Genomic DNA, 24,112 nt, shown 5'->3' with positions numbered 1-24,112 from the left:
AAAATGCTTGTCTCAACAGTACGGGCCTATCATCCAGCTACTCAGGAGTCTGAGGCAGGATCACAAGTTTAAGAGCAATCTAAGTAACTTTAAAAATACTTATTATTTTATGTCTATGGATGTTTTGTCTGCATGCATGTCTGCACCACATGTGTGCCTGGTGCCCAGAGGCTGGAGGCAGGTGTCAGATCCCCTGGAGCTGGAGTTACAGGTAGTTGTGAACCTCTGTGTGGGTGCTGGGAATGAACCGTAGTCCTCTGCAGAAGCAGTGAGTGTTCTAACCACTGAGCCATCTCCCCGGCACCAGACTAAGTAAGTTAATGAGACTATCTCAAACAAAAAATAAAAATAGGGCTGGGGTTAATTTAAGCTCAGTGGTAGAATCCTTGTCTAGGATTTGTGAGGTCCTAGGTTAATGTCTATTTATGGATGTCTTTGTTCTGACAAAGTGGCCTATGTCAGATGGAATAATAATGTGTAAAGATCTTATATAGGGCAGTGTTCAGGGTTTACAGCTTGATTTAAATCAATGCCTCATTATAACCTTCACAATTTGTATGTTTGAAAGAGAGCAATTAGAGCTAGGGTGGTGGTTGACTTGTTAAAATGCTTATGGTGCAAGCAAGAACATCTAAGTTCAGATTCCAGCATCCAAATAAAAGATCCTGGCATCCCAGTACTGAGGAGGTGGCTACAGGAAGATTACTGGGGCTTGCCAGCCATTTGGTGAGCTTCAGGTTCCATGAGACACCCTGTTTGGGAAAATGTAGGGGCAGGAGGGCTGGCTTAGTGGTAAGAACACTGGCTGCTCTTCCAGAAGATCTTGGTTTGGTTACACACATGGGTGCTCACAACTGTAACTCCAGCTCCAGCCGTCTGATGTCCTGTTGTGGCCTCAGGGGGCACCAAGGCATTCAAGGGGTAATAGGCAAAACACTCATACACATAAGACAAAATTTAAAAATAAAAAAGCTAGAGAAGCAGTTGAGGAAGACCAACCTCCCCCCCACATAATAAATAAAAGAGGAGAAAAAAACCTCTAAAATCGATCCCCCCCCAAATGAGGATTAAATGTGAAAATCACTTAGTGTGATGTTTGACAGATAATAGGTACAATGAGAGTTACTATTATTAAGTCTTTCAAACGTCTTGGGGAAAATAACCATATAGTTAGTATTTCATAACTGAACAAATGTTATTATTTTTGAGACAGTCTCTTTTGTAGTCCAGGCTAGCCCTGGAGTTGCTATATATTATATATGTGTGTGTGTGTGTATGTGTATAAAACCTTAAACTTTTTTTTTTTGTTTTTTTTTGTTTTTTGAGACAGTGTTTCTCTGTATAGCCCTGGCTGTCCTGGAACTCACTTTGTAGACCAGGCTGGCCTTGAACTGAGAAATCTGCCTGCCTGCGCCACCACTGCCCGGCTGACCTTAAACATTTTGAAAAATATTTTTTTTTTGGTTTGGTTTGGTTTGGCTTGTTTTTTTGGTTGTTTTGGGACAGGATTTTTCTGTTTAGCCTTGGCTGTCCTGGAACTCACTCTGTAAACTAGGCTGGCCTCGAAACCAGAAATCTGCCTGCCTCTGCCTGTGCGGGGATGAAAGGCGTGCGCCACCACAGCCCCACACTGCAGTTTTTGAAAAATATATATATTTTTTAAGTTTATCTTTTTTTTTTTTTTACTTATTTATTTATTTATTTATTTATTATATGTAAGTACACTGTAGCTGTCCTCAGACACTCCAGAAGAGAGAGCCAGATCTCGTTAAGGATGGTTGTGAGCCACCATGTGGTTGCTGGGATTTGAACTCCTGACCTTCGGAAGAGCAGTCGGGTGCTCTTACCCACTGAGCCATCTCACCAGCCCGAAAAATATTTTTTATGTAATTTTTATGTCTGTATGAGTGTATGCCATGTGTGTGTGAATGTCCTTGGAGTCCAGAAAAGGGCATTAGATTTCTTGGAGCTAGCTAGAGTTACAAGTCGTGAGCTGCCAGAAGTGGGCATTGAGAATTGAATTCATGGCCTCTGGAAGAACAACAAACAGTCTTGTTTTTATATTTTATTTTATTTTAAGATTTATTTATTTATTATATGTAAGTACACTGTAGCTGTCTTCAGACACACCAGAAGAGGCATCTGATCCTATTACAGATGGTTGTGAGCCACCATGTGGTTACTGGGAATTGAACTCAGGACCTTTAGAAGAGCAGTCGGTGCTCTTAACCACTGAGCCATCTCTCATACCCATTTTTTTTTTTTTTTGAAATAATAGATCATTTTCCTTTTCTTCTTTCCTCTCTGTCCCCTTCCATGTACTTCCTATTTTGTGATCCTCCTGCCTCAGCCTACCAAGTTCTAAGATTATAATTATGCTACCACCCCTGGATTTTGAAGCAGTGTAAGTAAAGGCAGATCAGCAGATCAGTAAGATCAATAAGGCAGTCTTTTCTTCTTTTTTTTTTTTTTTGGTGGGGGGAGGGTGGTGGCTTTGTAGACCAGGCTGGCCTTCCCAAGTGCTGGCAGTAATACATTTTTAGTGTTGCTAGTTTGGGAACATAGTATACGTTAATGTGCCAATTGAGTTACTTTTTTCAAAATGATAGGCTATTTCTAAGGGAAAATTTCAAAGGACATTGTATTTTAGTATTAAAAGAAAGGAAACATGCAATAAAGACTTTTCACTAATTTCAAAGGAGTATTATATTACATCTAAAAACTTGTTTTGGATCTCTGACAATTGTTGTATTTGGCTGTGGTTGTTCTAATGCAATCTTTTGTTTAAATGGTTATTACTGAGTGGATGCCGGCCAGAAATAGCTTCCCCGTCTTTCCTTATTTAACCACTCTCTCTGTGGACCATCCAGGTGGAAGTGTAGATCTGATCTGATAGCGTGCTGATAGAGTGTGTGCTTCTGAAATTCTTTTCTTGAATTTATAATGAAATTTTTAACCCTTCTGGCTGTGACTCAAATGCATTTGTGATACTGAGATGGCATTAGGGTTTTTTCTGTAGGGAGGCAACACAATGGTAGATGTTTTGAAACAACACATAAGGATTTCTGAGAGGAGAGGGGCAAGAAGGGAGGCAGATGAAGAGGAAATTGTAGGGAGATAGATACCAGTCTGACTATTACTCATGTCTTGTGTTTATAATATTCTCTCGTCTAATTATCGGAGGCCTCTAGTCAAGTTTAAGGTAGGAGTGGAATGAGGCATACGTGTTTAGAATTGTCTTTTGACTTGGGTGTGATGGCGCAGAGCTTTAATTCCCGTTGAGGAGGTTGAGGCAGGTGGATCTTCATGAGCTGGCGGCTACAGTGGTGTCGTAGTGAGACCCTGTCTCCCACAGACAGCAGCCACAGGGGATCAGTGTCTGGGCTCGTGCTGCAGCCCAGTGTTAGGGGGCCTGAGTTATCCAAGGCCCTGAGCTTGCTTGCCAGCGCTCTCCTTCCCAAGCTAGATTTTAGTGCTTTTAAGTTACATTTAGCATAGGGTATGATGTAACCTTATAATCCCAACACTTTTGAACTGAGATGGAGGATGGTGAGTTCAAGACTAACCTATAGCCGGGCGTGGTGGCGCACGCCTTTAATCCCAGCACTCGGGAGGCAGAGGCAGGCGGATTTCTGAGTTCGAGGCCAGCCTGGTCTACAAAGTGAGTTCCAGGACAGCCAGGGCTATACAGAGAAACCCTGTCTCGAAAAACCAAAAAAAAAAAAAAAAAAAAAAAGACTAACCTATATACATAATGAGACCCTCTCTCTAAAAAGGGTAGGTGTGCGGTGGGAATTGATAATTCAATGCACATGCATGAATCTTATGAATTTTGCCAAAACAAAGCAGGATAGACTTCATTAGATGAAAAAATTCAAAGAAGAATATTTATTTTCACTGCTCAAATCATAACACATTATATGAAATGTTAAAATAATTCATTTGAACTTCATTTGCAGATCATAACAATGGATCATTTAACTTGAAAGCTCTGTCTGGAAGCTCTGGGTATAAGTTCGGTGTTCTGGCTAAGATTGTGAACTATATGAAAGTAAGTACTTACATAACGAGTCATTTCTGTGTGACTGAAGGGGAATTAGAGCTGGGTGTTCAGAAGCTAGACGTTTATATAACAGAGCCAGGAGTTAGTAAATTATGCATTTTAGTCTGTAGGTTATTTTATGTTGAGTATACGTCAAGAAAGATGTAATGCTTACAGCCTTTTGTCCTTTATTAAACTGGCATTCCAGCAATGCACTTAACTAAATCTAGTTGACGTTAGAGTCCAGTATACAACTTAAGCTCACCATCTGCCCAAGCAATAGAATGGAATGCTTTTTCAAGATATTTTCTCTATTCATCTGAGCAAATGAACACATACTTGAAGCAGATGATGGTGACTGGTCTCTGCTTGGAGAAGAAAGTTAGAGAATCAGTCCAGACCTTAGTAAGCACTGATGCAGAAGAGTTAGAAGCTGCGTAGCTGGCTGTGTTTGAGTTTCGTAGTTTGTACTTGATCTCTAATAGAAAGATTTTAATTTCTATTTCTCAGTATCAGATGATAGTAAATTTTGACTGTTCCTTTCATCTATTGCCCTATGTGTAGAACAATTGTTAAAATCTACTACTGATAGTAGGCTAACAAGAAGGACCGTCCTCCTGGAGAGTTGTCAATCAGTTGAAGGAAGTTGACAGTGCTTTACAATCTAATTAGCTCTTTAATTTTACTTTCCTTAGTAATATACAAATAAGTTAGCAGATTTATTGTGATGGCGAACCTTCTGATTTGAGCTGCTTTGCAATTACTGATAAAGTTGGTTAGGATAGGTTGGTTGTTTGCTTTGTATAGACCAGTCATCCATCCCACATGGAAATGAATGTTGTTGTTTTATCTTTGTTGCAAGGTCTGGTGTATGGACTTTGTAGGTGACTACTGTGTCATGATGTCAAAAGGTTGAATGTGCCTGAATTTACGCAAAAAGCCTTGCAAATTATGAGTGGAAGTAGGCCGTATCCCTTCCCTTCTTCCTTTCTCCCTCCTTCCTCCTTAAGGCGTGTTTTGAAAGGACAGATGTGCATATCTAATAGAAGGTAACTTGTAAACTGGCAAGTTTTGTCAGTTGTCCTCTCCCTCACCTTTAACTTCAAATGCAAAATAGGTAGATAGAACATCAAAAAAGCTTGTAATAGACTGCTTTAATTGCTCACCAAAAACCGTGAAAAGTTCAAGGAGCATTATAGGGGAACTGAGATAGATACAGTGATTGTGTAGTTCATTGCTGTGAAGAGACACCATGACTAAGGCAACTCTTATAAAGGCAAACATTTAATTGGGACTGGCTTACAGTGTCAGAGGTTTAGTTTATTATCATCATGGTGTGAAGCATGGCGGCGTCCAGGCAGATATTGTGCTGGAGGGACTGAGAGTTCTATTTATCCCATCTTGATCTAGAAGACAACAGAAGGAGATTGAGTTCCATAGTGGGCAGAACTTGAGCATAGAGGATGTCAAAGTCCTCCCCCCAGTGACATACTTCCTCCCAAGGCCACATCCCCTAATACTGCCATTCCCCATGGGCTAACCGTTCAAAAACATAGTCTATGGGGGTCTAACTATTCAAATCACCACAGCGATTTTACAGCAAGAAGTGAGAACCTGGGAGAAAGTGCTAGCATGAATGTGCATGTGCACACACACACACACACACACACACACCCCAGACTAAAAAGCACACAGAAAAGACAGATGTAAGAACTTTGAAATCAAAACCCAAGAGCATTAGGTATGGGGTTAAACTGTTCAGTATATGAGACCCTGAGATGGTCATTTATCGTAATCTGGCAATTTAAAACAGAAACCGAGACAAGGTGGTTAGATTATTATTGGAACTGTTTAGGAAGTAGAGAAACTCGTCCATTTTAGAAGATTCCCCCCCTCTCCCCCGACACTGGGTTTCTCTGTGTAGCCCTGGCTGTCCTGGAACTCACTTTGTAGATGAGGCTGGGCTCAAACTCAGAAATCCGCCTGCCTCTGCCTCCCGAGTGCTGGGATCAAAGGCGTGTGCCACCATGCCTGGCAGAAAAAATTTTAAAAGTAGCTAAAAGAGATTTTTTTATCGTCTAAGTAAGTTTTAAAAGTACTTGGAGCTGGGTTGGAGCGATGGCTCAGCGGTTAAGAGCACTGACGGCTCTTCCACAGGTTCTGAGTTCAATTCCCAGCAACCACATGCTGGCTCACAACCATCTTTTATGAGATCTGATGCCTTCTTCTGGTATGTCTGAAGACAGCTACAGTGTACATAAAATAAATAAATAAGTCTTTAAAAAAGGAAAAAGTCCCAGGAGCTGCCCTCCAGATTGCCGTATGAGGAATGCCTTGTGTATGAGATTCTAGGTACAACTATGAAAACCACTGCTTCTCTTTTTTTTTTTTTTTTGGTTTTTCGAGACAGGGTTTCTCTGTATAGCCCTGGCTGGTCCTGGAACTCACTTTGTAGAACCAGGCTGGCCTCGAACTCAGAAATCCGCCTGCCTCTGCCTCCCGAGTGCTGGGATTAAAGGCGTGTGCCACCACGCCCGGCTACTCTTTTTTTTTTTTTTTTTTAAAGATTTATTTATTTTATTTATATGAGTACACTGTCACTGTCTTCAGACACACCAGAAGAGGGCATCAGACCCCATTGCAGATGGTTGTGAGCTACCATGTGGTTGCTGGGAATTGAACTCAGCACCTCTGGAAGAGCAGTCAGTGCTCTTTAACTACTGAGCCATCTCTCCAGCCCCCACTGCTATTCTTATATTCAGTTTCTCTCCCAAACTAGAGAGCATTGCAAGGACTGCCCAGATCCAGCATTCTCTTTGATTTCTGACTAAATTCATGATGTGCATGTGTGTGGGGATTGAAGAAGAAAGTACTTCACACACTGCGTTGTGTCTCTAGCATTCACTCTTAAGTTTTTTTAAGACAAGGTCTCAATTCAGTTTTCCAGACTGGCCTTGAACTTAATTCTACTGCCTTAGCCTCCCAAATACCTAGGAGTGTAGGCTTATGCCAGCAGACCTGGCTTAAATTGGTCTTTTAAAGAAATATTTTTTACCTAAATCTTATAGATACATGTCTGCCTTGCCCCAGTATTGGGAGTGTTATTGCTCTGTCCTTATCCAGATCAACACATCTTCGTGTTGTTATGTAGCCTCTACTAGTTTTGAACTTATTATGTAGATTAGGCTAGGGGTTACAGGTGTGTACCCTCATACCTGATTTAGTTATTGATTTTTTTTTCTCAGTTTATCATTTGATTTTTTATCAACCTGATTTTGTATGATTTCATGTTCTTGATCCTGGTATTCATACTGTTTCAGATATTACATGTTGTATATTCCTGAAAATATTAGTTCATATATGACTTATGAAAGCATTTGAAAACTTTCCTACTAGACACGACATCAGCGGGGAGATACTCATCCTCTAACGTTGGAAGAGATTCTGGATGAGACACAGCACTTAGACATTGGACTCAAGCAGAAACAGTGGCTGATGACGGAGGTAAGAGCAGTGTCAGCACTGTTGTAAACATTAGTTCATTACAGAAAGCTGTGTCTGCTACAGAGTTCTTTTTTTGTGGTGAGTGTGGTGCTGGAGATGGAACCCAGCCCCGCATGTGCTACAACAGTCCACTGTCAAGTCATCTTCAACTGTAGATGTGTTTTACTATTTTGGGATGGGGTGGGTGTCTGCACATGTGTGTGTGTGAGACAGGGGGAGAGAGGCGAGGAGAAAGGTGGGTGGGAGGCAAGGTCTCATATTGTCATCCATGTTGACTTCAGACTCAGTGCACTCTGCTTTAGCTTCATGAGTCAATGTGCCTGGCTCAGTGTGGTTTTTTTTTTTTTAAATCCTGTAATTTGTTAATATTTTTTACTTTTTCTTAAGAGACTTGATGTATAGTCTTGGTTGAATTTAAATGTACATATTTCTATAATTTGTTTGGCTGTTGTTTTCCATATAATTTGATTTATGTTTTAGAAGGTCCTCTAAGACTACAGTCTGTGTACCGATTTTTCATTGTCATAAATAGTATTTTGAATTGTCAAACTCATAATCTTATATACTTACAAGTTATATATTGCATATATGCTTTAGAAAATTTAAAGCCTAAGATGTTAGGGACAGTAAACCATTTTATTACATTATTAGCATTCTGTGGTTTGATAAATGAGTTATTTTTTCTAGTTACTTAGAGAAATAATATGATTGTTAATGTTTAAATAAATACATACCATTTGAAGAACGCCTAAAACAGTCTCTGACCGTGCCAGTTTGCAAGTGAATGAATGACAGCTACTTGAGTATTTGCTTCTTTAAAGTTTATTTTATTTTTTTTAAGGATTTATTTTATTATTATATGTGAGTGCACTGTAGCTGTCTTCAGACACACCAGAAGAGGGTGTCAGATCTCATTACAGATGGTTGTGAGCCACCATGCGGTTGCTGGGATTTGAACTTAGGACCTTCGGAAGAGCAGTCAGTGCTCTTAACTGCTGAGCCATCTCTCTAGACCTTCTTTAAAGTTTATTGATGTTAACGAATACTACTCTTCAAGATCAGTGATGCATCTGTGGACCAAATGTGATCTGGGATGTAGTGGTACATGTCTGTAATCCCAGCACTTGGAATAAAAAAGCAGAAGGATCACGGGCATCATTAATTTCATAGTGAATTCAAAGCAAGTCTGGGCTACAGTAAAACAAACAAACAAACAAACAACAAAAAAGGAATACCCCCTAAACAACCAGATGTAATAATTTATTCATTTATTTAGACTTAGTTCAAATCATTGAAGGTCATGTCTGCTGTCACCAGTTACTAGAAGCAGAACCTGCCTACGACTGTTGTTTTTGTTTTATTCTTTTTATGTATGTGTGATTTTTTCTGTTTGTTTATTGATTGATTGATTGATTGAAACAGGGTCTCACTGTGTAGTTCTGACTGCCCTAGAACTCACTGTGTAGACCAGGCTGGCCTCAGACTCACTGAGATCCATTTGCTTCCCAGGTTCTGGGGTCAAAGGTTTGTGCCACTACTTCTTGCTGAAATCTTACTCTGTAGTACAGGCTGGCTCACACTTGGCAGTAGTCTCCTGCCTCAGCTTCCTAACTGCTGAGATTATAGGATTTGAACTTAGGACCTCTGGAAGAGCAGTCAGTGCTCTTACCTGCTGAGCCGTCTCTCCAGCCTTACTTTGTCTTCTAAAAAAGTAAACGTTCTTCAAAGCAGCTATGATAAAACGAGTTTCTCTTTAAAGAATGTATGCAAGTAATGTATGAAATTTTCATTTGCTTTTAAGTAAGAAGCAAACTCTATGCTGACTCACTTGGTCTGGGATCCTAGATATCTGGTGTTTTAGGTCTGCTAGCTTATGTCCATAAGATTCTTCAGTATGCCACTGTGTTGGGTGATGCTAGAATTTAAAAACATAGACATGGGGTTTGCTTTTTATAAATATATCCAAATTGTGTTATTTTTACAGGCTTTAGTCAACAATCCCAAAATTGAAGTAGTGGATGGGAAATATGCCTTCAAACCTAAGTACAACTTGAAAGATAAGAAGGCCCTGCTTAGGCTTTTAGACAACCATGACCAGCGGGGACTAGGAGGAATTCTCTTAGAAGACATAGAAGAGGGACTGCCTAATTCCCAGAAAGCTGTCAAGGTAATGTTTCTCTTCCTCCTCTATCATAACTATAATTTGAATTAGTAATGTGGTTTTTTTCTTTATCTTCCTGAGACAGGGTCTTACTATGGGTCTTAGTTAGGGTTTTACTGCTGTGAACAGACACCATGACCAAGGCAAGTCTTATAAAAACAACATTTAATTGGGGCTGGCTTACAGGTTCAGAGGTTCAGTTCATTATCACCAAGGTAGGAGCATGGCAGTAACCAGGCAGGTATGGTGCAGGAGGAGCTGAGAGTTCTATGTCTTCATCCAAAGGCTGCTAGTGGAAGACTGACTTCCAGGCAACTAGGGTGAGGATCTTATACCCACCCCCACAGTGACACACCCTTTCCAACCAGGTCACACCTATTCCAACAAGGCCACACCTTCAGATGGTGCCACTCCCTGGTCCAAGGATATACAAACCACACTATGTATGTAGCCCTGGTTGTCCTGGAACTCAGAGATCTGTGTGCCTTTACCCCTGAAAGGTGGGGTTACCATGAAAGGTGGGCTACCATGCCCAGCCTCTTATGCTGGTTTTTTTTTTTTTTTTTTTTTTTGGTGTTTTGAGACAGGGTTTCTGTGTGTGTGTGTGTGTGTGTGTGTGTGAGAGAGAGAGAGAGAGAGAGAAGAGAGAGGAAGAAGAAGAAAAGGGAGGGGAGGGGGAGAAAAAAAAAGAAAAAGAAAAGAAGAAGAGGAAGGAAAGAAAGGGGAGGGAAGAAAGTGGAGTTATTTTTAAAGTCTTTATTCTGTATATACATGGGGCTTTAGTGTCCAGTTAAAATTTAAACTTTGTGGAGCTGGAAGGATAGATGGCTTAGCAGTTGGGTTTGTTCCCAGCACCCACATGGTGACTCACAGCACTGTCTAACTCCACTTCACAGGGATATGACTCCCTCTTCTGACCTGAGTGCACTAGGCCCACACATGGTGCACATACCTGCATTTAGACAAAGCACTTACCCACAAACTAAAAAACACTTTGTTCGGTGCCACGGAGCAGGAAAGAAAATAATCACCTTTGTGTGATGTTAACAGGTTTTTTGGGGGGAAGGGGGAAGGCATGTGTTTTGTTTTGTTTTTATGTCGCATAATGATTTAGTTCTTCAGATTTCTAGAAAGTTTTTCAAAAAGGCATTAGTGTTTCTCTTGTTATTTGAAATAAAAACTCTTCCAACAATAGTTTTTGATAATGCTTACCCAAGGAACTAGAGGCATTGAAACTAACAAGTTCTGATGTCCTAAGGGGTTGGCAGTGAAAGTTATGGTCATAAAGAATACATTTTCGGGATTAAATTTGAGGCTCACTTGTAAAAGCTGCTTGTTGCCATTGCATGTTTGGCTAGTGCTGTATCACTGAGCTGTATATCCAGCTTGCCTTGCATCTTCCTAATTGATTTATATGTAAGTTGGAAAAGCCCGAGGTTATGAAATTGTCTTTTGGGGAGGCATGGCAGTGGAAGAGGGAGACTGGGTTTCACTACATAGTTCTGCCCAGCATGGAACTCTTTTTGTAAACCAGGCTGTCCTTAAACTCACAGAAATGTCTGCCTCCTGAATGCTGGGATTGAAGGTGTGTGCTGCTACACAGGGCTGCCTTTTGATTTTTGAGACAAGAGTTGACATGATTGGCCTTAAGCTCCTGGTCCTCCTAGTCACATCCCCGGTGCTGGAATAACAGATGCACACCAGCAGACTTGCTCCTCACAAAGTCAGTTTGTTGCTCAGCTTTCTGGCACCACAGTGAAATAATTGATATAATCAGATTTATAAACAAAAAGGTTTATTTTAGAATATGGCTTTAGAGGTTTCAGTCCATGCTCAGTTTTACGAGACAGCACACTATGGCAGGAACATATAGTAATGCCCAGGAAGGGAAAGAGAGGAAGGAGGGACCGAGGCCTCACAGTCCTTTTCAGAGTCACTCCCTCGGTGGTCTAAGGGCTTCTTATCTTACCAGGCTTCTACTGTGCCACCCTGGGGGCCTTTTGGGAGATATTCAGGATTTAATGTGTAGATTTAGCAAAAGTAGAACTATCCTAAACTTTAACTTTATAGTATCAAATTTTAACCTGTACAGATGTTGCAAATAATGACTTGTGACTTGGGCTGACTAAGGTTGTGTATGTGAGTCGTGTGCATGCCTTGTGCTGGTGGAGTGCAGAAGAGGTGTTGGATCCCTTGCAGCTGGACTTAAAATGCTCATGAGCCACCAAGTGGGTGCTTGGAACTGAAGAAGGGCTCTTACCTGCTGGTGTAAGCACTCTCCAGCCCGACCTAACTCACATTGTAATGCTACAAGATTCCCTGAACCTTTATGTTCTGCATAACTGAAGAGCACCGGTCAACAACTGCTCTTTCCACAGTGTTTCTAGTCGTTACCAGTGTGTTTGAGTCTGACTTTACCAGAGTTTGTGCTTTTGTAACTAGCTTATTTTTATATCCTTACAGTTCAAATGTTGCAGCATTTGGGAGGATTTCCTCCCTTTTGTTTGTTATATGTAGACATTTCATTTTGTTGATCAAGTTATCCACTTTTATTTCTTTTGGTTTTGGTTTTTCTAGACAGGGTTTCTCTGTGTAGCCCTGGCTGTCCTGGAACTTGCTTTGTAGACCAGGCTGATGTCAAACTCACAGAGATCCACCTGCCTCTGCCTCCTGAGTGCTGGGATTAAAGGCGTGTGGTACTACCACCTGGTTTAAATTTTGTTTTAAAAGATGAGATTTGGGGGACTGAGGAGATTGTGCAGTAGTAAAATGCTTGTTGTACAATCATGAGAACCTGAGTTCAGGTTCCCAGTGCCCACATAACAGTACATGCTTGTATCTCCAGCTCCAGGATGCATTAAAACAGGTAGGCCTTAAGGGCTCTTCAGCTGGCCAGGCAGCCTATGTTCAGTGAGAGATGCTGTCACACAAAACAAGATGGAGATCAGTTGATGAAGAAGATACCCAAAGTTGACATCTGGATTCTGCCTTTGTGCAATCACGGTCAAGGACACATAGACACACATACACCTTTTTGTTCTTTGACAGATATCTGAGAAGTCTGACAGTGTCCTTGAAGAGAAATTTACTGGAGAAAGAAATTAAGCTCCAACCTGGGGCATGTAGACTCTAATGCTTTACTGTGGGTTGAAAGAAAAGAAGCTGTTATCTCTCTCTCCTGAATATAGATACAGAGGTGTGTGTGTGTGAGAGAGACAGAGAGAAAGAGAGAGAGAGAGAGACAGAGAGAGAGAGACAGAGACAGAGAGAGAGTGAGTATGTGTATCATGTATAGTATATATTTTTAAAGGAGTAATTCGATGTTAAAATGTTTTTATCTTCAAGGCTTTAGGGGACCAGATACTATTTGTAAGTCGTCCTGATAAGAAGAAAATACTTTTCTTCAATGATAAAAGCTGTCAGTTTTCTGTGGATGAAGGTGAGCCATTTTGTGCAGATCTTACAGTTGGAAACATATTTCAGTTTTGAGGTGATAAAGCTTGCAGTACTTACAGTTGTAGTTTAATATTGTGATGGTGATTTTTAGCATTGCCATCTCTTAGCCTATAGCTAAAAGACACATGTTTATTATGTCACATCTTAGAATGCATTTGAAATGCTGACTTGAAAGGCTTTAAGTAATTTGTATATGAAATTACAATGTAGCAGTTTGTGCTTTAATGTTTTTTTTTTTTTTATGAATGTTTGCTGGCATGTATTTTTTTGCACCACTTGCATGCCTGATGCCCACAGAGGCCAGAAGAGTGTATTAGAGCCTTTGAAACTAGAGTTACAGATGATTGTGAGCCACCTCATGGGTACTTGGAATCAAACCCAGGTCCTCTGGAATAGCAGCCAGTGCTCTTACCCAGTGAGCCAACTCTCTAGCCCTAGTTCCTGTTTTCTTATGCTGATATCTCACTTGTACAAAGTAGAATTTAGTTTTGAATCCTGCGGCTGTTTCCTTAGTTTTTATTTTTAAAAAGTTTTACTACTGGCCCTGGGCATGGTGACCCAGCACTCAGGAGGCAGAGGCTGGTCAATCTCAGTGAATTTAAAGCCAGCCTGGTCTATAAACCTACTCAAAGTCAGGGCTACACAGCACGACGGTTTCACTGTATGTGGGGCTGTATGGGAGGGCATTTCATAGTGTTTATATCGTGGTAAGCGTATTTCCCTCATGTCTTTCTTTATGTTCTCACCTCCCATGGATTTCTTTATTGTCATCATAAGCTGCTAAAGACTTGATGCATGATAAGAAAATATAAATATTTGTTGGTGACTGATACTCTCTTAGGAATCTTTCAATTACCAAAGTTTGTAAGAAAGAAATTCATGTTTTTCCTTTGTGGCAATTATAGAGTTGTGTGCTATGCTATGGTCTTGAGAATTTGTGAGGTGTGTGTGTGTGTGTGTGTGTGTGTGTGTGTAGTTGAATCCAATACCTCAGCTTTGCTGGGCAGGCACCGCCACTGAGTTCCGTGTCCAGGCCTCTAGCATATTCTTCTCATCTCTCTGTTTCAGCATCTTTTTCTCTTTGTCCAGCGTGAGTTTGTCACTTAGTTCATTCAACCTTTGCCTGGGCACCTTTGATGTATCCACATATTCTCAGTCACAGCTTTTCGTGTGAAGCTTGTTCTGCAGCATGTCTGCTCTGGACGATGTTTAAGTTGAGGTGAGTTGTTGACAGAAAAGAGGTTGGAATAAACCACTAGCCCACTGAAAACTTCTCAGGAGCAGTTTGTGGAGCCATTTCAGGAATATTATTTGTTTAGCAGTAGTTAGATCATATATTCTTTTTTTTTTTTTTAGATTTATGTATTATGTATACAACATTCTGCCTGCATGTATAGCCACAGGCCAGAAGAGGGCACCAGATCCCATTAGAGATGCTTGTCAGCCACCATGTGGTTACTGGGAATTGAACTCAAGACCTTAGAAGAGCAACCAGTGCTCTTAACCTTGAAGCTATCTCTCCAGCCCCTAGCCATGTATTCTTATAATCTTCCCACTAAGCTATTAATATTTCCTGTCTCTAATGTGATTTTTCTAAGAATATTGCTGCTTAGCTTTCTTAGCCATTTTTTGTTTTGTTTGTCTTTTTCTCGCACTTATTTAATATTGCATCTAGTTTAGTTTGTCATTTTATATATCCTTTGTTGGTCTCCATCACTGTCTCATTTGAACTGAACCTGGATCAAGAGCAGTATGCACTCTAAAATCTTATTGTTTGGCTGACAGAGACAGAGTCCTCATTCCCTCACCTCTCCAGATTAGATAAGTATTGTATATGACGATATACATGTGGTAAAGTTTCACATACTAAGGAGCAAATTTTGTTAGTAGCTTATTCTTCTAGTTTGATCTCTGTGCTATAAGTATTCTCTAATGATGTATAGTCTCTCCACTGCACGTGATAAATAGATTCTATAGTGTTTGCCAGTGCTACAGTAAGTGTCTTGTATGGTGGACAAGGTATATTGGTGAAGTTGCCTTATAACTCAGGAAGATACTGGAGAGGTAGACTGAGAAAAATAGTTTTGCTTCTTTTAAGATCTTTATTGTTGCTTACTTATTCAATATATTATGAAATGTTTTCCTAGATTTCTTAATACTGAACCATGGTCAACACTCCTGCAGTTGGACTAACCTTTGGTGTCAGATATTTGGTCTCCATCTCTGTCTCATTTGAGCTGAACCTGGATCAAGAGCAGCATGCACTCTAAATGATAGGAACATTTCTCCGGACCCATTGCTCAGATTTCTACTTCAGATCGGTCATGGTTCTTTCCTGCTCTCCTTGCCTTTCGTTGTTTTGTTAGAGTATTAGGTTCTTTGCATACTTGAAAGAGTTCCGGAAGATATATTGGATTGGCTGCCTTTTCTTTGACAGGATTGTTAGTGCCTTCTTTAACTGTATTTATTTATTTATTTTTCTAATTTTCTGTTTTATGTGTCAGTCACACTAAATGTGCTTTCTTTCAAAATAATTTATTTACAAATTACATCTTTAATTGTCCCATCCATCCCAACCAGCAGGAAAGACACAACACCAGTCCTTCTTCAAGCAGGTTTATTCAGGAACACTTAGCATTGCAATGCAGGAACAGGAATCCGCTGAACAACCCCTGGGCGCACCTTAAATACCCTACTGACTCCTCCCAATCACCCCAGTCACATAACGGCAGTCCATTGGTTCACAGCAAGTGACGACACCTCAGGCGAGCTGAAGAGGCTTGGTATCTGTTGCAGTGCAGGCTGGGATGTGGCTAAGTCTGAGATAATGAGGAAGTCAGGCGCAGGTCATAAGACCTGGCAGCCATCGGGGCACCATCTTGGGGCAGGGGCCCCACCCACTCCTCACATTTAATGGCAACTGATTTGCAGAAGATGGCTTCTAGAACCTTTTTAATATTCTCTGTTATTCTGCTTCTTAATTGCCAACTTTTTTTTTTTTTTTTTGTTTTTGTTTTTTCGAGACAGGGTTTCTCTGTGTAGCCCTGGCTGTCCTGGCACTCACTTCGTAGACCAGGCTAGCCTCGAACTCAGAAATCCGGCTGCCTCTGCCTCCGAGTGCTGGGATTAAAGGCGTGCGCCGCCACGCCCGGCAATTGCCAACTTTTTATACTTGGTGTGACTTCCTTAATTCTTTGTCAAACTATTATTTGACTTTTATTGCTTCTTGTTTTACTTTAACAACATATAATCTGTCAGATCACTTGCTACCTGTTAAAAATTTGACTATTTACTCTGAACAGTGATTAATCAGACATTGAAGTTTCACACAGTTTTAATGGTTGTTGATTTCCTTCAGTACTTGTGTAATTGATGTGTTATATATTTTCATGCAGTTTTAAACCTGTGCACGTTCTTGAATGATAATAGCTTAAGGATTATGCTCATACTCATACAGTGTTCCTCTCAGTTGCATTGTGTTATTTTACTGCAGTCCAGTTCTTAGATTTTATCTATCTGTAGCTCACCTGTCATAACTCTTTGCCCTTTATTTGCCGGACACCTTCTTTTGCCTGGCTTTTACTTTCACTTGTATCTTCTTGTTTGAAACATTTCTATTGTGGGTGGCTGTGGTTATCCTTCACTTTTTTAAAAAAATTAATTTATTTATTATATGTAAGTACACTGTAGCTGACTTCAGACACTCCAGAAGAGGAATTCAGATCTCATTACGGGTGGTTGTGAGCCACCATGTGGTTGCTGGGGTTTGAACTCAGGACCTTCAGAAGAGCAGTCAGTGCTCTTACCCACTGAGCCATGTCTCCAGCCCCTATCCTTATTTTTAAGACAATTTTATGTATATGGATATTTTGCCTAGATATATATCTGTTCACCAAGTGCCTGCCTGGTGCTGGAGGAGGCCACAAGAGGGGTTGGATACCCTGTAAACCGCCATGTGCGTGCTGGAGGAGGCCACAAGAGGGGTTGGATACCCTGTAAACCGCCATGTGCGTGCTGGGAATTGAACCTAGGTCTTCTCAAAGAGCAGCTAGTATTCTCGACCACCTCCTGTCTCTTCAGCCCCTCTTTAAGATTTTTAATCAGCTCTAGTGCCATTTTATATTGGTCTTTTATGGGCATCCTACCCTTCCTTTCTGTGGAAAATTGTACAATTTTTTTTCTCTTACTCTCTACCAAACTTTTTTGGTTTTCTCTGTAGCCCTGGCTGTCCTGAACTCACTTTGTAGACCAGGCTGGCCTGGAACTCAGAAATCCGCCTGCTCCTGCCTCTCAAGTGCTGGGATTAAAGGTGTGCGCCACCACGGCCAGCCTAACTTTTTTTTTGAGACAAGCATCTCACAGTGCTATTCTGGTGATGTAGCCTCACTCTATCCCTGGCTTTGTAGATCAGGCTGGACTTAAAGCTTCCTAAAGTGCTGGGATAAAAGGTATATGCCATCACACCAGGCTTTCTACATACAAACTGTTTTTGACAGGTTCTGGATTTTTGCTTTAGTCTCTGAATGCTTATTTGTAAGCCTACTAAATAATTTGTTCTGTGTGCTGTAGTCATTAAGTGAAGGCATTGCACTAAAGGGTTTATTCATTTCTTCTTACATTTGTTTATCTACTGTGTGGCCACGTGCCCTCCGTGGCACACATGTGGAGGACTGCTTGTAGGGGTCAGTTCTCTTCTAAACACAAGTGGGTCCTGACAGCTGAACTCAGGCCATCAGGCTTGGGATACAGTGTGCCATCTCACCAGCCCTGAAGCTTACATTCTGAAGAAGATGATACACATCTAAAAATAATACACAGTCAGTACACTAGCAAAGACATAAATAAGCGTTTTGCCATGCTTAAGGGGGAAGGTGAGTGGAGTTCATAGGTGACCTCTGTGAAAATAGATGAGGTCAGCTGAACCCGGAGGCATATGCAGGCAGCCAGGAGCATGTCCGTGTGTCTGATGGTGCAGAGATACCTGCTGGGTCTAGTCTAATGATGTTTGCTTAATCAGATTTAGTAAATTGTCTTTTTATGACAGCCATTTTGTTACTCTTATTCATCTGAAATTTAAATATAACATATAAGCTTTTTAAAAAACATTTTTAATTTTATGTGTATGGGTGTTTTGTCTTTATCACATATATGCATGTTTCCTGTGGAGACTAGAAGGTGGCTTTGGGTTTCCTAGCCCTGGAGTCTCAGCTATGAGCTGCCGTGTGGGTGCTAGGAATCAAACCTTAGTCTTCTGGAAGAGCAATCACTGCTCCTAACTACTGAGCCATCTCTTGGGCTCCAGTATAAACTTCTAATATATAATTTGTTTAAAAGTCAGTAGAATACCCTAAATGCAATGTAAATGATTATATTTCATTTTTTTCTTTGAATATTAATAAGTAATCAGGCATAGTTAATGCCTGCAACAAAATATAAATGAAATAACTGTACACTTAAATGTGGAGTCACCATGACTCCACATATATGATACCTGATAGCTATAGGTAACCAGTAGATGTTTGATGCATGGGCGGCATATGTGCTGTAACTTGTGATTTCCTTCAGTCATTCACAATTCTTGGTAAAGTTCTAGAAGGTGAAAAGTGTACCTTTTCTGTGATTTACAATAGCAAGCTATTCTATATACAGTATAAAATGTAGAAAATGAAGAATTAAAACAATACAAAATAGTTATGAACAGTATTGTATTATAAACTCCATTTAATATAAACTGATATTTTTCAGTAATTAATACCTTCCAGGAACGATGATGGGATCAGAATTTTCAACTTTGGTAGCATTGACCTTTGAGGCTAAATTTTTTGTTGCTGTTGTTGTAGAGGGTTGTTGAGTGCAATATAGAACCTTTATCAGCATTTCTGGCTTGTTTAACTGTCAGCTTCCCCATGGTGTGAGGCCATAGCTGCCTCTGTATGTTACCAAATGTTCCTCGGGAGACAGACTGCTCTGCGTGAAGAGTGGGTTAAAGATTCAGTTAATATTTATAAAAGAAGAAAGTGGATTGAGATATGTTCATTACCTTAAGTACTTTTCTCATGGGTTCAGTTATTTAGCACACTCAGTGAATATCGGTTTTATTGACCTTATAGGCAGTGATGTGAGAACCCCAGTTTGCTATGTGTGCTATTCAGTAGCTTAGGTGTATTTCAGTTTATATGTTCAACTTACCAATGAGTTTATCAGGATGTAACCCATTCATTGTAAGTCAAACATCTGTATGGTGTAACATGTTGCATGATAATTTTACAATCGTAGAGTGCTCAAGAGACATTGTAGGGAAGAGTCATGGACAAGAGCCCTGAGGATAACATTTTTTTTTTAGTAGATATCGGTATAAATCACTGATGTAAAATTAATTTGAAAAAGTTTTTGTTTATGATGTAAATATGCATTTCCATGTAAGGCCAATTGAAAATCTACAGGTTTTGGAGCTGGGGTATTGTAGTTGTGTTTGCCTAGCATATATGAGGCTCTGAGTTCTTCTACCCTCAATCATGGCTCATTGTGATGTTTGTCTTTGATATGGTGGCATCAATGGTGATGTTTGTTTTAGCCCACTAGGTGTCAGTCTCCAGTAGAGCAGAAATGCTCTTGAATGGACAAGTTTCAAGCAAGTGAAAGATCACCCTTAATTTTGTCTATAATAAAAGCACGTGTCCTGCTTTGTTCTGTAGGAATTTTCTTAATTAAGAAGTAAACAGAATATTTAAACCAAAGCATGCATTTAATTTCAAAAGGACATTTATTTCCTTAAACCAGACTCTTATAATTCAGATAAAAATGTTGGTGGTCAAGAGAATGTAAGAGAACAGTCCAAGGAATTAAATCTGTACCTTCCATAAGATCTCCTTTCCCTGGAAACTGGCGATCTTTACCTTGCGAGTTTATGATGATTAAAAAGAAAGGAATCTGGTACCTAATTAGTACATAGAAATTGCTAGCTGCTAGCAGTAGTATTGAAATATAGTATCTAAGAGGCTTAGTCCACCTATCTGGCCGCTTGTTATCCTAACTCAGGGTTTTGTAGTTTTGGATTTGACTAGCTAAATAGGAAAGAAGTAGATGGCTTTTAGTAGTCTGGGCTGCATTTGCAACGATCTTCTACAGCTACATCGTTTAGTGGCTCTTGGTATTTCTGATAAGAATCCCTGTATGGGACTGTCCCCTCGTTGCTGGTAGTTGTTTAGTGGCTCTTGGTATCTCTGATAAGAATCTCTGTGTGGGACTATCTCCTCGTTGCTGTATGGGACTATCTCCTCGTTGCTGGTAGTTGTTTAGTGGCTCTTGGTGTCTCTGATAAGAATCCCTGTATGGGACTATCTCCTCGTTGCTGGTAGTTGTTTTTAGAAACTTAAGTGTTTTATCTTTATTCCTAGAGTTCTTGGATTCTTCTAGCAGCTATCATTGTTGAGTCTTTACTTTGCACTCTGTTGCTCTTTTAAGTGATTATCTAGTTTTATTTTTGTGGTGCTGTGGATGGACCTAGGGCCTTTGGCATGCTGGGCACATTTTCTGCCACAACATGACGTCCCCAGAGCATTATATTTTGATGGTTTGGTGACATGCATATACTTTAGTGCAATTTTTATGTTGATTGAAAGTTTTCTTGTATCTGTCTGTCTGTCTGTTTAGCCATATGCTATTATGAGTGAAGCTTGGTGTCATGTATACATATGGCCATTTTGTTTGTTTGAGACAGGATCTGTCTACATAACCCTCTCTGTCCTGGAACTCACAGCCTTGGCTTCCCACATGGTTGGACTGTAACCTGTAAGCTGAAATAAACGCTTTCTCCTTGAGTTGGATTCAGTCAGTGTTTTATCACAGTAACAGCAAAACAGAACACCTTTGTTTCAGAAATCTTTTCACAGGCATAACCAGAGGTGTGTTAGGCCATCAGTGAGGATTGTGTCTGAGACTGTCTACCTAACCACCAGCTTATCTATCTGAGATAATAGTTTCACTGTTTCCACTTCGGTCTATTCCTGAGTTCAGTCTAGTCCCAGTGTTATAGTGTATCCAACTTAATTTTTTTTTTTAAGCAACTTGACAATATTAGAGAAAATAAAGGTTCAGCTGGGTATGGTAGTACACACCTTTGATCCCCCCCACTTGAGAGGCAGAGATAGGTGGGATCTCTGAGTTTGAGATTACCCTGATCCACAAAGTCCCAGGACAGCCAGGCTACAGAGAGAGATACTCTGGGGGAAAAAACAACTACAAAAACAGCAAAATAACCAAAATGACCTTGGTTTTTAATTTGTAGTTTATTAGACATGTTTTATAAACTTAAAAAGTTTATTCCACTTTGTAACATTATTGAACAATTTGTATCCTCAAATATGTTAAAAAGCAATTAAATTTGGGGTCCTCTCAAACACTATTGAAATTTGTGATCTAATGTTCATCTTAAATATTTGAGTAGCAGCCGGGCGTGGTGGCGCACGCCTTTAATCCCAGCACTCGGGAGGCAGAGGCAGGCGGATTTCTGAGTTCGAGGCCAGCCTGGTCTACAAAGTGAGTTCCAGGACAGCCAGAGCTACACAGAGAAACCCTGTCTCGAAAAACCACAAAAAAAAAAAAAAAATTTGAGTAGCTATAAAATATCTGTATAGTTTCATTGATAACACATCTTGTAACAGCATTAGGCTAAAGAAAGGCAAAACAATAAAAATGTTTTATTTTTTATAATGCTGGGTGTGGTACATGCCTGTAATTTCAGCACGTGGGAGGTTGAGGCAAGAGGCTTGAGAGCCTCAGACCAGGCCGGGTTATATACCCAGGCCTTGGCTTAAAGCACAACATGGTGTAATACAGCTCAATGGTAGGATCCTTGCCTGGTATATGCAAGGCCCTGGGATCGGTCATTAGCACTGCCAAAAGAGAGAAAGAGAGGGAGGGAGGCAGGGAGGGAGGGAGAAAAAAGTAGGTAAATTGAGGACAAAGAAGTCAGGAAATGTTCTCTGGCAATGATTTATTAGCCATGGTATAGAGGGGTAGTTGAGTTTTGTTTTAGTGCATGAGCAGTATTTATCTTGGGTTGCGTTACTATTGCTCTATCATCATGACCAAAGCAAGCTGGGGAGGAAAGGGTTTCTACTTACATAGAACTGTTCATCATAGAAGGAGATTAGCACAGGGGCTCAAACATGGAGGGAGTCTGGAGGCAGGAGCAGGCTGAAGCCATGGAGGGGTGCTGCTTACTTGCTTGCTCCTCATGGCTTGCTTAGCCTGCTTTCTTACAACACCCAGAAAAAATAGCTCAGGGCTAGCACCACAATGGGCTAGGCCTTCCTCCATCAATCACTAATCAAGATAATGTCCTGCAGATGGATCTTATGAATGCATTTTGTCCCTAGAAATGAGGTTCCCTCGTTTTTAGTTTGTGTCAAGTTGACATATAACTGGCCAGGACAGCATATATTTTGAGGTCCTGTGTTAATGAACAGATTCATTTGTCAGACCATGGCTGGCGCTATCCTTGTAGGGAATGCCTCTGTGACTGTGTAATAAGAAATCTTTAGCATTCAAGCTTTTTTTCCCCTTTGTTTGTTTGTCTGTCACTTATTCTGTAGGCTTAGCCTGGCCTTGAACTCACAGAGATCCATCTGCCTCTGCCTCCCGAGTGCTGGGATTAAAGGCATGTGCCATCACCCCTTGGCAGCATACAAACTTTTGCACATATCAAATAAAAAAGGCAGGTCAAGCAGTTTGTTTTCAGAGAATTTAAATTTTATAGTGTCACCAACAGAAGCATAGTAAAAAGTCTCTGGAATGAAATTAGCTAGTGAACAAATGATATTATGAACACAGCTTCTTTCCCTTTTGTTTATACAGATAACACACACACACATATATACACACATACATATATACACAGTTGGGTTAATATGCAAAAACACGGTTTTCATATGTTGGTAAACTAAAATAAAGGAAAATTTGGTCTAATGCCAGAACTATTATTTTGTGTAGTATATATATATATATATTTTTTTTTTTTTTGAGACAGGGTTTCTCTGTATAGCCCTGGCTGTCCTGGAACTCACTTTGTAGACCAGACTGGCCTTGAACTCAGAGATCCGCCTGCCTCTGCCTCCTGAGTGCTGGGATTAAAGGTGTGCACCATACTTCTCATAACAACTGAAATAATTAAAAACAAAATAAAATAGTAAAATAAAACCCTGGCTGTTAGGTAGTTGGATCCTACCTTTATGCCAGTGCCAGGAATCTGAAAATTTAGGACCTTCTTAGTCTATCAGGGAGCTGAGGTTACAGAACAGCTGTCTGCTCTACAGTATATGAATAGGTATCCCAAGAAAAGATGAGGTATGGATACTCACTTACCTGAGACAGACAAAATGAGCACTAATCAAAAGAATGTAGTTAATCATTTGAAAGTATTGCTGAAGACTGCACCGATTAGTATGAAGACATAGGTCTCAAGGGTGGTGTGGATTCAGGGGTACAAATTACCCCCCTCCAAGCCCTTCTCCTTAGACTCCATCAGATTCTTGCAGTGAAGTTGAGGCTGTTCTTTAAGAGAACCCATGGTTTGATTTGATTCCCAGTACCCATCTACATAGTGGCTCACACCCATCTCTTAACTCAGGTTCTAGGGGCTCTGATGCCCTTGTGGCCTCCACTGCCTTGGTCACATATGGTGCATAACATACATGCAGGCGAAATACCCTTAGTAATGTGAAGTTCCAGAACAATCAGGCAGACTACAGGGGAGCCAGTGTAACAGGGAACCCCAAGCCTGGAGGGCAGCAGCCACGGAAAACACTTAGGACAAACCAGGCCCTGTCCTGAACACAAGGAGTGGCGTAAAGAATTGGAAGCCAGTTTATTATGGTGAACGATAGCAGAAGATGTTGCTGACCAAGCATACATCCTGACTAGATTGCCTCACTGCAGGCTTGGCAGAG

At 40.5% G+C, this 24,112-nt stretch overlaps 1 protein-coding gene across 5 annotated transcripts in view; it reads left to right on the top strand.

The window, feature by feature from the left end:
* Gtf2e2 (general transcription factor IIE subunit 2) overlaps nt 1-24,112 on the top strand; it is a 47,015-nt gene that overhangs the window by 18,957 nt on the left and 3,946 nt on the right. For all 5 annotated transcript variants that reach the window (XM_021169635.2, XM_021169636.2, XM_021169638.3 and 2 more), the window contains 4 exons: nt 3,960-4,051; nt 7,439-7,546; nt 9,531-9,713; nt 13,053-13,146. In XM_021169635.2, the coding sequence (XP_021025294.1) occupies nt 3,960-4,051; nt 7,439-7,546; nt 9,531-9,713; nt 13,053-13,146 (477 nt within the window). The remainder of the gene's footprint in view (nt 1-3,959; nt 4,052-7,438; nt 7,547-9,530; nt 9,714-13,052; nt 13,147-24,112) is intronic.

The sequence above is a fragment of the Mus caroli genome, unplaced genomic scaffold (genome assembly GCF_978045245.1).
Source record: "Mus caroli unplaced genomic scaffold, Mus_caroli_1 scaffold_10, whole genome shotgun sequence".
Lineage (NCBI taxonomy): Eukaryota > Metazoa > Chordata > Mammalia > Rodentia > Muridae > Mus > Mus caroli.
Note: the sequence above shows the minus strand (reverse complement) of the source record. Positions and strands in the feature narration are given on the sequence as shown.